Here is a 15,205-nt window from a genome sequence, read left to right as displayed (position 1 = left end):
TCAAGTTATTCATGCTCTGGTTGGTGGTTGTGGAGGATAATACAGCTGCATTGGAGTTATCTCCCTTTTAGAGTTATCTCCCTTTGAACAGTTACTCTGTTGAGTTTGTGAACAAGACAAAAAATTAGCTTATACTGGCAAACAAGGATAACTTGAGCACCAACCTGACAATTGACTCGTATTAGCGTGTATGAGTGCCGCCTACTGGCGCTTGCCATTGTTAGTGAAGGGGCCCCAGGTTGTCCGTGATTAAGTGTAGGGCGATGGGTGAAACAAGGCGCAAGGCGTGTGCAGCTACACATGGAATCAATTTTATCGTCATGCAATGCACGTTCACTAGCCTACATCTGCTCTACCTTTCACGAACCAAATGTTTTTGCTCATTGCCAGGCACGGCTTACTTCTCGTAAACGCATTCTCTGTGCCGGTCCAACTTATCCTTGTTTGCCAGTAGATCTATACATCTGATGTTCTTTAGCAGAGAGTTTAGTCACCAGTGTTTTGGTCCTGGAATCCTTGAAATGTTTTAGAATACCTTTATGAGTGATAAACTACATTGTAGAATAGTGTTATATAAGTATAAAAAATCACGATGTTTGTTAAGTTGGTTTTTAGTTTTTATTCCTCTTTTTAACCTGATAATGGCAGTCATGAGAATTTTATCCAGGTTAGAGTAGGTCCCCAGTGTTATATACTTGTCCAAAAGAATAAACTATTTAGGATCAGCTATATTTGTGTCCCAACGTTCCTGATAGTGCTTTATGATGTTGGTGCTGTCAGCCACTGATTTACTTGGCCCAGGTTATTGAAGTGTGTCTGTATCTTGTGGGGATTCCAGATAAGAACTGGTCTCACACCTATGCTTGTAAGAGACTTCAGAATGGGTTATATGGACAGTCTACAGGCTGCAGTCATAGTGCATCCAGCCACTAGAACTGATGCTTAGCTTCACCAGTCCTTGCTTGTAATCAGTGTAATGTTATGTTATCAATATGTTACACCAGAGACCATATAATAGATTATATATTATATGGTCTCTGGTTACACTTGATAGATAACATTGATTCATTTTTCTGGATAGTAGTAAATGACTGGCATCTTTCCGTATGACTATCTACTGTCACGTTTTGTAGCATAGACTTCAAAAACACTTGAGTCCCTTTCTTCAACTGGAAATGTATTCCCTCTCTCAAAACTTGATTGTGGATTTGTATATATACTGGACAAAATAAGTTAGGGATATTGGTGTTTTTATGATTGATATTTTATTAGTGTGTCAATGAATAAATAGATCATTATTCATAATTTCAAAATTTACATATATCCCAAATTTTTTTTGTCCAGTATATATCTACAGCCCTTAGCCTCATTACATCTCTCTTGTATGTAAACCCTTCACATGGATCATAGGTACCAGGGATGTATGTCAATATATACACCATAGAGGATATATTTATATAGGAGTCCAACTCTAGTCTACAGTGATTGGGCAAGACGCTAAGCCTGAAATTAGGAATTATCTGGATCCTTTTTTATTTTGTTTTTAAGATAAATATTTTTAAATACGGTAACTTTATTTCTGTGACTAAAATTAAAACGAAATAACAGATCATTTAACTCATGTTCTGTGCTTCCAAGTATTGGTTAGTATGTATTTTATATGATATGTATAACCTGTTAGAGTAACCTTCATCCCTTAGAAAGAGACATTAATAGATTGTACATTATGTTACCTGCCTGGTTTTTGGCAATAAATGGATAAAACAGACTGGTTAACTTGAGTCAGCATTCTATCTTGAGTTGGGTATCCATGTTTAACTCATCATAGCATCTAAGTGGGCTAGTACAATAAAACTAGCACACGGCCAAACTAGTACGTGTGTGCATGCACGCACACACCAGTCTATATACGTGTGCAATGATCTGGAGTCTGACATCAAACCTAATTTCACTGAAATCTCTAACTGCTTTATCACCGGATAAAGGTAAGCTTCTGAACCTATGGTACTGCTGCCATGTTGGGCAAGAGAAAAACCTGTCAGGCTAATTTTCATATGTATTTGTATCTTCCCATGGGTGGATGACGGTGCAAAGTGTGTTGTTGACCTACATGGGAATGTACTGACTGACCTGTCCAGCACCTCTAGCAGGGAGATAAGAGTGTTTGTAGTGTATTGGGGTTATCTGCGGTGCCACGAAGGGGATGTCCCTAATGTAAACACTGCCGGCTTCCTGACCTGTGGCTGGACAAACAAAGCTCTACCTATCATAGCCCAACACCACTGGTACAGATAAGATATTTATGTAGGCTGCTAAGTGTTGACAATCTTAGATATACGATAGGCAATCAGTTCTACTTCTGTACAATAGCATATGTGTTTGTACTTGGAGAAAGTCAAGTTTCTCCTTCTTGACTTGTATGTTAGAAATAACTGTACTAGGTCGACACAGAAATTTTATCTATTTCAACAATGTTCCCATTTGTATTTCCCATGTATATGCGTGGGTGAAAGTTAAGCCACTCCTGACATTACCTTTTTACATCATATAAATATTGAATACTTTTTGAAAGTGGAATGTGTATCTGAACAGTTAAATTTGGTCTGTTTTCAGAACCGTTTCAGATAAAATTACAACCATTATATTTTTGAGCAATGGCAAAGTTAAATCTAACATTTAACTAGGTGTTCTGAATCAAAGTCACTGAAGGAATTGTTGAATGTTTCCTATAAAACGTGGGGCAGTGGGGTAGCCTAGTGGTCAAAGCGTTGGCTCGTCACGCCGAAGACCCGGGTTCGAATCCCCACATTGGTACAATGTGTGAAGCCCATTTCTGGTGTCCCCCGCTGTGATGTTGCTGGAATATTGCTAAAAACGGCGTAAAACCAAACTCAGTCAGTCAGTCAGTCTGAACCTAGACTGACCCCTGTCACTATCAGTTCAGATGTCCTCTGTAGGAATGACCCATGCCTTACTTCAGTCCAATAAAACGGGGTCATTGGAGGTCCAGGTGACATAAAAACAGAAGTTTTGTGTCTATAGTTGTGTCCCAGAGAACTAGGATTGTGGGTTCAGATCTGTGATTTTTCTAGGTTTGTGTGCACCCTACTAATACTTGTGGCTTCATCAAAGTGGCAAACATCCAAGACATGCTTCAGTATTTCCTTTCACATGCTTACCTTGAGATCTATTAGTCTGTGAGTGAGTGAGTGAGTGAGTGAGTGAGTGAGTTTGGTTTTACGCCGCTTTTAGCAATATTCCAGCAATATCACGGCGGGGGACACCAGAAATGGGCTTAACACATTGTACCCATGTGGGGAATCGAACCCGGGTCTTCGGCGTGACGAGCGAACGCCTTAACCTTTAGGCTACCCCACCGCCCCCTCCCCTATTAGTCTGTGGAACTGGGTACATGAAGTAAGGCATGGGTCATTCCTACAGAGACATTTGAACTGATAGTGACAGGGTCAGTCTAGGTTCAGAGGCTCCATGGTTCAGATCCCTTCACAATACCTGTTTTTTTTATAGCTGCCACTACAAGTTCATGTTGAAGTAAAGTTGACAGCAGTAATTGAATTCATTGTTGGATATGTATGGTTTATCCTACTCATCATTACTCTTAGGAACATGTTCATCTTGATGAACAACCTTTGGATAAGTAATTGAACTACTGAGGTTTAGTGTGACCATGCTTTGAGGCCACAGTCACTGATGGTCGTGTGTCTTTGAAGGACTATGTATGTAGCTCCATGTGGCAATACTACAATAAAACGTGTAATTTGTTGGCACGGCATCCTTTATACTTCACAGGTTTGCTAAACACTACATTCCTCTGTGCAGCAATTACAACACCGAAAATTGTGAATACTCAGGAGTGAAAACCTAGTGATGTAATGATGTGTGACTGAGTATGGTTTTATGCCGCTTTTAGCAATATTCCAGCTATATCACGGCAGGGGACACCAGAAATGGGCTTCACACATTGTACCCATGTGGGGAATTGAACCTGGGTCTTCAGCGTGACGAGCGAACACTTTAACCACTAGGGTACCCCTCCACCCTAGTCTGTCTCACAGTCCCTGAACCACATTAATTTCCCTACTGCCAAGCCCTCTCTGCAGTGCTAAAGCCCTAAATAAAGCAAGTCTAGATTTCCTCAGGTTCTGAATCTCTGGTCTCCGTAGGGCTCCTTTTCAATATAAATGGGCTTGTTTGTTACTATCAAAATTATATATATTCAGAGACTAAGCCTTAGTCTACCCTCCACCCTTATGAAATGACAAACCTTCTTGAGCTTTCACATGAGGAGTCCTTAACCACTGGACAACCAGGATCCATTTGCTGTCCAACTGATATCTCAGTGAAAACTGTCTGTCATTGTCACTTGCATCTGTCATGAAATGACAATGTGTACAGGTCGCTCGAAAGCAAAGGGAGACCACTGGCATTAAAGATGAAGATGTTTGATGCATTAGCAAAGGAGCAGTCAGAGGCAGTGGGCAGTAATGACAAACCGGGACCTAGATTTTTGAGGCACTCCTAGTGTTAAGATGGTCGTAAGTGCCATACAATTACATTAATGTATGACTGTCTTAGCGATAAGCAAGCTTTGAAAATCTAGGCCCAGGGTGCCGTTTTACAAAGCGATCTTAGGGCTAAGGTGATCGTAAATACCATACCTCAACATAGACTTACGACTGGCATAGTGCTAAGGTTGCTTTGTACAGCGGAACCCTGGTTCATAGACACAAGACATGGGTCAAGCATGCTTTGTGGTATTAGATGTTGGATGGTCCACAAGGTCACCAATCCTTGTTCTTTGCTCAAAGATAGGTTTAAGATATTCCTGCCAAAATAATATTAAAATCTGAGAAAAACTTCACCAAAATGATCTTCAAAACTAAATTCAATGCATATTGGGCAGTTAAATACTATCCTTTGTTTTATTTCCAGAAAACATTTGTGTTTATGATATCTTCATGCACAGTGTGTTGGATTTTCATATAGGGTCCGAATACAATGTTTTGTCAAAGTGCAAAGTACCAAGCCAATAGCAAAAGGGAAAATCAGACAACAAAATCAGACAACAAAAGACAGAAACATTGCTCAAATAGTTATTTATTTCAATTTTTTTCTGTACAAATTCCCATGCTCCACATACATAAAATATATTGTGGTAAATATAGTTCTTAATACAATCGTACACTTGGGAGTTGGCTGTATTTGATCAGGTAGCCAGTTTCAGCCAGGACCATTCTTACAGCAAAGTACTGTGAACAATTTCATGAAGAGATAAGTTAAATGTGTGGTAATACACAGCAGGAGCTTACCATGACGGAGGTGTGCAAACAGCAGTGGTGGTGGCAACAAGGGCTGGGATACAGCAGCAGTCTAGTCTCTCCTACAGGATAGCATTGGGGGGATCTAGCATGATACACAAATGGGATAATACTCACACTTACTCTGAGGTATATTATAGTGTATATGAAAAAGCTTTTTACAGTTGAATATAAAACTATGCTGTTGATGATATGAAGAATGCTAGAATGGTTTCAAGGCACTTGGTACTGACATACTGATGGAGGTCAGTTAAGGCATAGGCTGTTCATTGCTTGGTTCGTATCCATGGTTACACCACTACACCATAGAGGGAATTATTGGCCGACAAACATGGGGATGGCGTGGAAGTAGACACCCTCATAGTAAAGTTTCAAGAAATAAACTGTATTACCTATGAAATAGTTCACACCACAGTGAAATCTCAAGTTAGTAAATGAACAAAACCAACGTATTTCGATTGGTGAAGTAGAGTTGGCAGGTGCTTTAATTTTTTTTTTGAAGGATGCATGTTATCACAATTAAAAAGAAAAAGGTGAGTAAAGAAATTTCAGGAAAAAATCCAGGTTTGCTAAAAATATGCCAATCAGTTGAATCCATTACACCAAATGACTGATTTATTTTATTTATGTGCATGATTAGTATGCTTCCATAATTAAAATATTAATATGTGTGCATGGTGAACTTAGCTTACTCCTAAATTAATCATTATCAAATCCCATATTTTGTGTTAAATGCTGTGATTTTATTGTGAATGATACAGAATTAATGACTCTGCAATAGCCTCTATGGTACAGAAGAGGTTCCCATGGTTACAGACAGTTTCTATTGATGATATTTTCTTAAACCCTGGACACATCTTCCGGAGTATTGTAAGTCTCAAATCAGTTAAGACTCTTTACCCAATATACTGACAAATACTGTACTCATGGAAGCTAATCAACAGAAATGGATCAGATGAATACAGAAACATTTCTCTACAAGTACCAACCTACTGATTACAGAGTTACTGTACAAACCAAATAGAAAGAACTGAAAGTGTTACAGCAATAATTAAAATACACCTAAAAACAATGATAATGTTAGTACATTTGCCATTTACATTCTTTGGTTGGCTGAAATAAATTTCTTTGCAGTAGTTGTAAGGAAGACATACTTAACATTTTGGCAAGATATAAGTATGCACAACATCAAGACAATTTGGAGAAATTAACATAACACAACTAAGGACTGACAGACATTAACTCACAAATTTGCATCTGGAAATGTAAACATGCTTTTGGCTGATCATGTAATTGGCCAATAGAAGCTCGATAAGGACTAAAATACAATAAAAGTTATTCCACCAAAACCAGGTGAGATCATGCGACCAGCGCAATTCTTCTCCCTTCGGTGGGTTCATATTCAAAAGGGGAAGTATTATCAAACTGTGGAGTTTGACATCGTCAGTTTCAACCAACCAGTGTGTTAAGTACAAAAAGAGCTATACTTGAGCGTAATAGAAAATGTACATCTCTCTGTCACATACATTGCATGCTAACACATCTGGGTCACTCCTTCTCTACAGAGTGAGAACCTAGTAGCTGTGACCATGTAGCAAGTGACGGTTTCTCGCTGCGTTGGGTACAGTAGCTCTCCACACAAGAACACTTCAGGACAATTTGCCATTGAACAGGCACCAAAATGATAATGAGTATGACTTGGCTGGAGATCCCTTTCTACAGTTGAAATTAATATTGTCCATAACTTCAATCAACAATTTCAAAATTCTGGAAAACATAAATCCTAATAATATATGAAATCTTAGTTTCTGTCATTTTTTTGTAAAATTAAATGCAACAAATTTGGATTGTATGTAATGCCATGTCTGAAAATGGTAAAGCAGCGAAGTTGAAATTTTACTCAACTAAAACAATACCAACAAACAACCACTCCTCCATAATCTTTGAAATTCCTCTCGTCCTATCAACATGAGCCAAAATGGCTGGAGCTAGTGGGTCATTGCCAAATACCCTAGTGAGTGAAGGGATCTCCCAAAGATGGCACATGATCTGAAGAAACAAAGCTGTGAAGAGAGCACTGTACCCAACGCCTCTACATGCCAAGACAAGAGAACACCCCATACCAAACAGCACAGAGGTTCTGAGGAAGTACGACTTCCTTTCAGATCACTCAGGTCTATGGCAAGCAGAGATAAAAAAAGACATACAGTCAACTCAAACATAACAATCACCAGGGGAGCAATATAATGTCATAATGTAATGTCTTTCTTGTTCACATGATCAGTACAAACCAACTGTCTATTTCCACTGTCAGAGAATATAGTACCGGGAATACGACTTTGTTCAACATAACCAGCATTTGACTAACATTCATCACATTTTGAGCTGATGGTAACTTCTTATATTTCTGTACAAAGACATAGTTTTCTTTATATTTTGAGTTTGAATAAAAATTATCTAAAGATTCAACTTTAATGTTTTTGTAAGGTAAACACGTTATGAAGATAAATGTTCCCACTACTTCAGGCCTAGCTATCACATGAGTTAAAATCTTCAAAAGTGCATGTAAATTCTCAAGTTAAAATCTGTTAAGAACACACTTCTAGCTGTTATGATGTGATATGTTAACAACAGTAAAATAACAAAAGATATGTTGCAAATATTCACACTATACCAGATTCAACAAATCCAATCACATTGATTACAACATTAACAGAGGCCTGAGTCCCATTTCAAAAAACAATCGTAGCATAACAATGGTCGTAAGTCTATGCTGATCTATAGGAGTGATGATAGTCTTCGTGCTACGATAGCTTTGTGAAACAGGGCCATGATACTGGAACCTTTACTCAATGAAATATGTATGCAGACTCCTCAGATGGACACTGTATATAGACAGTTGTCAGAAAATAGTATTTATCTGCTCTTGTTCATCTAAAAAGACACATTTGAAAGTGCCATATCATAATGTTCAAAATTATTTAAAATGATTTCATCACTTTAAATCACTGACTCACCACCTAAACCTACAAATTACAGCTAGAAATTTGAATTCCTTCACAATGTATTTTCGTACAATTTACAAGGGTTTCCTTACAACTGCAAGAAAATTACAAACTTAACCACACCCTGTTTTTACAGTCTACCTAATTTCCTTTCAACAAATGTCTCCATCCTTTAATTACTGTCTTGGGTCCTGGCTGTGCCTTGCCTACAAACACAGAAACCTCAGCTCTACAAAGTGTAGCTCACAATGAGAGACATGTCCATCATGAATATCCCTGACAAATGCTATAAACTTTCTACACTCTCACTGTACATAGGAACCTATTCATCATGGTGTTAGAACAGTACCAACAGCTTCTGGAAACCGGGTACTGCATTAATGCCAGCTTTCAAAGACTTAAGTTTGATTGTATAAAATCTACCTGACAATATTCACATGGAAGTAGAAGCCAACTGCAAGCATAGATGCTACTATACTTGGTTGATTTTGGACATACACAAAAATGTGTCAGCATATTAAATATCTAGATATGTGAATATATTTTTGGTTGCTGCTACTGCTGTTTTGCTACTCTATAATTAAATATAATATTATATTTTCCATAAATGTACAAAATGAGTTTCTTTCTATACAGTTATTAAGCTACTAGCTTAATGCAGCAGTACTTGCTTTGACCTTTGGCTTGAGATGAATTTGACAAGCAATTAAAAAATAGTCTCTATCACTTTGCAAAAATTAGATTATTTTCAGTGTGTAAACAAAATATAATGTATGATTTACATTAGAAGTGATTATGTCCTTTTCGAGATCAATTTTTAACAGATTAATATCGAATCCTCACAAAATCTTCTATTTCAGACAGAAAGGATTAAAGATGGGATTTCTTTGGTTACAAAGGTAATATTTACTATCTGAAGTCCAATTCTGCGGCCGTGATATGTACAATAATAAAACCACTTGATCAACGCTAATAAAATCACTGTGTGCACAAGCACAGACTAATGTTGTGCCACCTACAAGGCACAAATTGATGATCACAGCTGAAAATAGATCAGGCAAAACCATTTTCCTGCTTCTAGACTTGCTCCTTGTCTACTTATCACCAACTGAAAAGTCATCAACATCTACTGTCTTATTTGCCACCAACTTCCATCACAGCACAGTACTATCATCCTCTCTTGCCCTGCTCAAGAAGGGAGAGTATATAGTTATTTATTTTCGTATATATTATGTAAACCATCTTGACCAGATGGGAGTGAGTATAGCTGCCGTACATGTGTAAGTCTTCAACAGTGTTTTTGTCTGCATTGCATCTCACAGATCTGTGTAGCTGTTCTCATAGTGAGGACCAGGTTTAGGATAAAAAGGATACAGTCCTACATTACAAGTCTTACAAACAAAAATAATATACAATCTAATATAATTTTCATAAAAATACAACAAATCAATGTTTAATCTTACTAACCTTATTTTTAAAAAGTTATGCTAAGAAAATAATAATTTACACTTAATTTTATTTTGCTTTCATTGTAACTTTCTTCAGAAATTTTCTGTCTAAAAATAAGTATAATAATTTATAAATAATTCCATATGAGTAGAAAAATAATTTGCTACTGATCTGAATAATAGCAAATTGCAAGTTACTTTTACTCCTGTCTGTTGTTTAAATGACTGATGACATAGCTAGCTATAAGAGGTCAATTCCCGGCACTGCCTTGAGAACATCCCACACAGTCAGTGATATAACATGGGCCGGTCACTCAGATTTTGTACTTTCAGGCTCATGATAGTTTTTGCATATATATCAACTCAGGGATCAGCTTACACATAAATGCAGCATGTTGAGACTATAATAGCATATGTTACATCTATATACACAAGAAGAGATTCATTTGATTTTTTGCATAATCTATGTGGATATACAATGAATATACACACCCAGGGGGTCTGAGATGCAGCATACTTCACTTAAATAAGGAAAGGACTTATCTCAGTTTTATGTCGTGTTCTCAAAACATACATCGTTTGGTTCAATCGAATGCACAACACTGTTTAGGAGTATTGCACATATTTCTACTGGTAAGTTAACTGTAAGCCTGTGACTATCTAGTATCACAATCAAACAGTGACAATTGTGGATTCTTTGTAACTGTGCAACTTGTACTCTTGTTGTGCATTATATAAATATTTCATAAATAGATTTCCCGGTTAAAATCAAAGGCTTACAATTGACTCAAGAAAACTACCAGAATATATAAATTAGTAGACAAGTACACTCCTACATGTATAAATGCATATCGGTCATGACGATCAAGATGGGGAACACCATAGGAAAGTAGAAACACGTACAAAGGATTTTTTTTGTTCACTTTAGAGAAGGACTATGAGATGACAAACGTAATGGGTATATTGTTACAAACGATTCTGATTACACAAGGAATAGTAGACTTGAGACACTAATCTAAAATCAACACAGAAAAGGGACATCACGAACAGGCCCAGTTCAGCTTGGACACGACATATATTGTAATATGATATAGTGTGTAATATCAACGTACACCTCTCAGAAACAAATAGCACTTGTAAGGTGAGATTTACATGCTTGGCAAATCTTCGAAAAAAGAGGATAACACCTCTTATTTGCTCAAGTTAATATGCTTAATACCCTAGAGTAATACAGAACATGGACCACATTTACACAGCTGGAAAACCTCATGTATACCTTCGTTATTTATAGTGTGGTTGGATATGAAACATCATTTAGCAAGATAATCAGGATAATGATACGCACTGGCTTATTTATTTCACAATGAAGAAAGAGAATTACCAATGCATGTTTACTGAAATATCAACAGAAATCAGTGATGAAACTAACTGGCATAGAAATAGTCCTGAAAGAGTGTATGGCAATAGAAGTATGGACAACTTAAATTTACTGCAGACTGACATTTCTTAAAGCCTAAAAAATCTTGTGCATCATTTCCAGACAAATTCTTTCTCTAGGTCTCTGATAGTGGGTTTTGTACTGAGAGGTTTGGGTTTAACAAGCGCTTCCCGCTTGTCCTGACTCTGTCCCTCCATGTCAATGTCTAGGAGGGTTTTCTGATGACGGATGAGAGGGGGTGTGTTCCCCGGTGACAGGCGGGAGCGGGTTGAGTAGAAGCCATTGTCGGGGGCAGTCTCAGAGGGGGTGACCCACACTCGCGGGGAATCTCGGCTGCCTCCCGTATTGACGGGGGAGGCGTACTTCATTGCAGAGGTTTGCTGCTGAGATGTAGAACGAAAGGTGGATCCCACTTCGAGTGTGGTGGGTCTCTGAGGTGCATCACCACTGGGCTTGCGACGTGGAGGAACTGGCTGGCCTTTCTGGCTGTCTGCCGGTCGCTTGTCAGGATTATACTTAGTAGAACGTGGTTCATAGTCCAGTGGCGTATTGGAAGTGTTTGAGGTATTTGAAGGAGTTCGTTTGTGTGTGTAAGTAGCCACATGCTTGTCCGGGGTGAAATCATCCTCAAAAGTTACTGACCGTCTTTGCGGGGTTTGAGATGCCCGACTTGATTCGTATGTACTGCCATCTGAGATCTGCCTCTGATACATAATGCTGCGATCAACTTGTGACGGCGTTGCAGACACCCCTGTGCTATCACTATCTGCATAAGACAACCGGTGCGGAGACGATTTTGATCCTATTGTGCTTGTAGTCTGCGAGTCCGGACTATCCCCATCCTGCTCTGTGAAATGTATCGGCCTATCAAAATTTTCATTATTCTGAACACTTGGTCTCTGCCGTACCTGCACACCATGATATGTATGGCGGTAACCTGAAGCATTTGTGTAAGGGTGGTTCCCAAACATGCCTTCAGGCTCGATAAAAGAGTCACGCACAGCCCCTAAATATGCATCTCTTCTGTTGAGAATGAAGGAGTCCCTTTTCTTCACATTTCTCTCGTCCTCCGTAGGACCGTGAAGATTAGGGTGAATAGCTGAGGTGTTTGAGATCCTAATATCAAAACCAGTTGCCACTGCAGCTAGTATAACAGCTGCATTTAACAGAAAACTGTCACTTTTCTTTTTCACAGCATTACGCTTTAGAGTGTTCGACGACTCCGGGACACTGTTTGGAGACTGTGGAATGTTTTTGTATCGTTGCTCATTGGAAAAATCTGGCCACTCATCTTCTTCATCATCTGCAAATATATAAGGAGATTACAATCTATTGTCTTCTTCGGATAGCCAGGCTGTACTAGCCTGAGGCTGACAGGGTTTGTAAATACCTACCAAAACCTGCAAAAAAAGCATGAAATATCCTCACTATCAAGGCATGATTACACATTAGTGGTAGTCTGATTAATTGAAATAATCGAAGATTGGTCACAGTGACTAAACGTCCAAGCAATTGATTGTGTTTTCTCATAATTGACCGCAAACAATTTTGGAACACTTGTTTGCATTAACAATATTTTTCATTTTTCACAAGGTTCGTTTTGTCTGTGTCATTAAATTTACATTTCATAAACACCCCGAGCTTGTTCCAAGTCATGATTGAATTTATCTTAAAGCCTCCAGGAAATTTATGTTCCTAACATACTAGTCCTCCTTCAAAGATGTGAAATTTGTAAATGCATTTTGAGCAATTAGCAAAATATCCCAAAGAACTACATGTTTGTTCTTTATTTTTGTGCATAAACAAACATAACAGGAGAATTTGATAAATGACGCTAACCAATTATTTTGATGATTGGTCGGTTGTAATGAACCAATCATCAATTATGAGAGTTTAACCCATTCCCAACACTATTACATATTACCAGTGCCTGACATCCCAATCTCACAGGCATCAGTTCCTAGAATGAAGAGCAGGGGCCTTTCAATATCCACATATTTCAGATATTAGGCAACATATTAGATTAGATAAGGGCAACATTTCTATGCTGGATTAAGCATATATCCCAACTATAACCTACATACCCGTGAAGATCTGGGTTAGAATTGATCTTCAGTAACTCATGCTTGTCTCAAGAAGCGACTAACAGGATTGGGTGGTCAGGCTCACTAACTTAGTTTAAACGTCATCGTATCCCAATTGCATAGATTGATGCTTATGCTATGGATTGTCTGGTCCAGACTCGATCATTTACATACCGCCATAAAGCTGGAATATTTCTGACTGCGGCATAAAACTAAACTCATTCATTCAGTATAACCTACATACTCCCCAGGGAGTTGGGAATGAAAACAGAGCCCACTGTTCCATTGACCAAGGTAATAATAACGTGAACATTCACTGAGCATAATCTGGTGCATTATTTTATCATCATGACCAAGAAATTAATATACTACAAAAGAAAAAGCATTTCTTCACACCTTGCCTTCATAGAAAGAATCCTAAAATTAAAGTTAACATAGAATTTATTAAAAAAGTGTGAGCATCAACTGACCTGTTTAATAAACTGATGAATTTTTCTTGCAGTTTATTGTCAGGTCAGGTTAACGGCATGTGAGTGGAAACAATGACATACATAACATAACACAGCTCACAATGTAATTGAGCGCTATATTTGTGCTTCTTACAAGTCTGTTTGTATTCCAAAGTTCACCAAGCCATCAGGACACTTGTCAACTGTATATGATTATGCATTTGTCTTAGGTAAACTTGTTAAATAATATCATAATCTTACAAGGTCACCTATGTAGTGAACATGCTCTGTACCATAACAGCATTTGTGACGAGTACATAACAGCCCATGTAACGCTTAGCGATTAGTTTCTAAACTTCAAAGATATGGCTTAAAAGTCAAGTCAGTGGGAACCAATAGGTAAACTGTGAGGTGAGGTGAGGTGAAATTGGGTTTAACGTCGTGCTTGAGAATATTTCGCTCATATGACGACGTGCATGCGTGTGTATGTGTATGTGCGGCTGCTTGTACTAGCCCAGACTGAAGCTGGTTTTATAGTGCTAGCTCACTGAGACACCATGCCGCAGTGAAGCATGAATACCCCACTCAGACACATTATACTGACTCTGAGCCGACCAGTCCTTGTTGTACCCATTAATGCCGAGCGCCAGGCAGGGACCAACAAGTACCATATTTTAACGTCTTTTGGTATGACGCACCGGGGATCGAACCCGCGACCTTCCGCTCTCCGGGCGGACGCTCTAACCACTACACCACGGAGGCGGTCAAGTAAACTGTGAAGATCCACAACAATCTAACAGAGTCTGTTTACAAGCCATAGAGTATGATGAGACTACAAGCTTTTCAATTTAATCCATTTAGTGAGATTCATGCATATTAATAGACTATGAGCCTTTGGTCATTGCAAGTGCATGCATTTTGGCAACATTTTGTTTTACGATGGACTGTAAAAATAGACAAATTATCAATATCATTATTTTTAACGAGACTAATCTGAACTGTTACTCACAAAGTTCACTCAAGGCCCCTATGTTGGAATGTCCACCACCAAGAGCCCGGAGACTCTTCTCCAAATTGGGAGCACTCTTGGACCACCGGCCATCAGCGAAAATAATGGAAGAGCGCTGGTGCCGGTCCTTCTGTACTGAGCTTGGTCCCCATGTCTTCCCCTTCACACCATCCACAGGATCTGCAACATCGCATACACAGCCATGTAGTACATACTGCACACACAATGATGTTGTACACACAAGAGACAATCCACTCACGTATATTGTGAATTGAACTGTAAACTTCCATGACTTCAGATACTAAGTAGTATACACGATATGGATTTTGGCTAATATCACTACAATGGTGTTATTGTAGTTAAATAAGGTCTGAGCGTTGGTGAAAATAACGCCATCGTACTGAGAACCATCGTTCGATGTCCCCCGTGAATC

General features: G+C 38.5%; 1 protein-coding gene across 2 annotated transcripts in view; it reads right to left on the bottom strand.

Moving 5' to 3' along the window:
* Nucleotides 1–1,765: 1,765 nt before the first annotated feature.
* Nucleotides 1,766–15,205, bottom strand: part of LOC124255258 (mitogen-activated protein kinase kinase kinase 11-like) — a 50,468-nt gene continuing 37,028 nt past the window's right edge. Inside the window, exons 7-10 of one of the 2 annotated variants that reach the window (XR_006892659.1) lie at nucleotides 14,773–14,952; nucleotides 8,284–12,533; nucleotides 3,790–3,795; nucleotides 1,766–1,776 (exon numbers count right to left, since the gene is read on the bottom strand). Coding sequence is in view for 1 of the 2 variants with exons in the window: in XM_046689117.1 (XP_046545073.1) it covers nucleotides 11,323–12,533; nucleotides 14,773–14,952 (1,391 nt within the window). In the remaining variant the exon portion in view is untranslated. Of the gene's footprint in view, nucleotides 1,777–3,789; nucleotides 3,796–5,100; nucleotides 12,534–14,772; nucleotides 14,953–15,205 lie in introns of those variants that run through there. The other variant, XM_046689117.1, reaches the window with a different exon arrangement.

This window comes from Haliotis rubra, unplaced genomic scaffold (assembly GCF_003918875.1).
Source record: "Haliotis rubra isolate DU_JTF1 unplaced genomic scaffold, ASM391887v1 Scf6, whole genome shotgun sequence".
NCBI lineage: Eukaryota > Metazoa > Mollusca > Gastropoda > Lepetellida > Haliotidae > Haliotis > Haliotis rubra.
The sequence above is the reverse complement of the archived record's forward strand: the minus strand, read 5'-3'. Positions and strand labels throughout refer to the sequence as shown.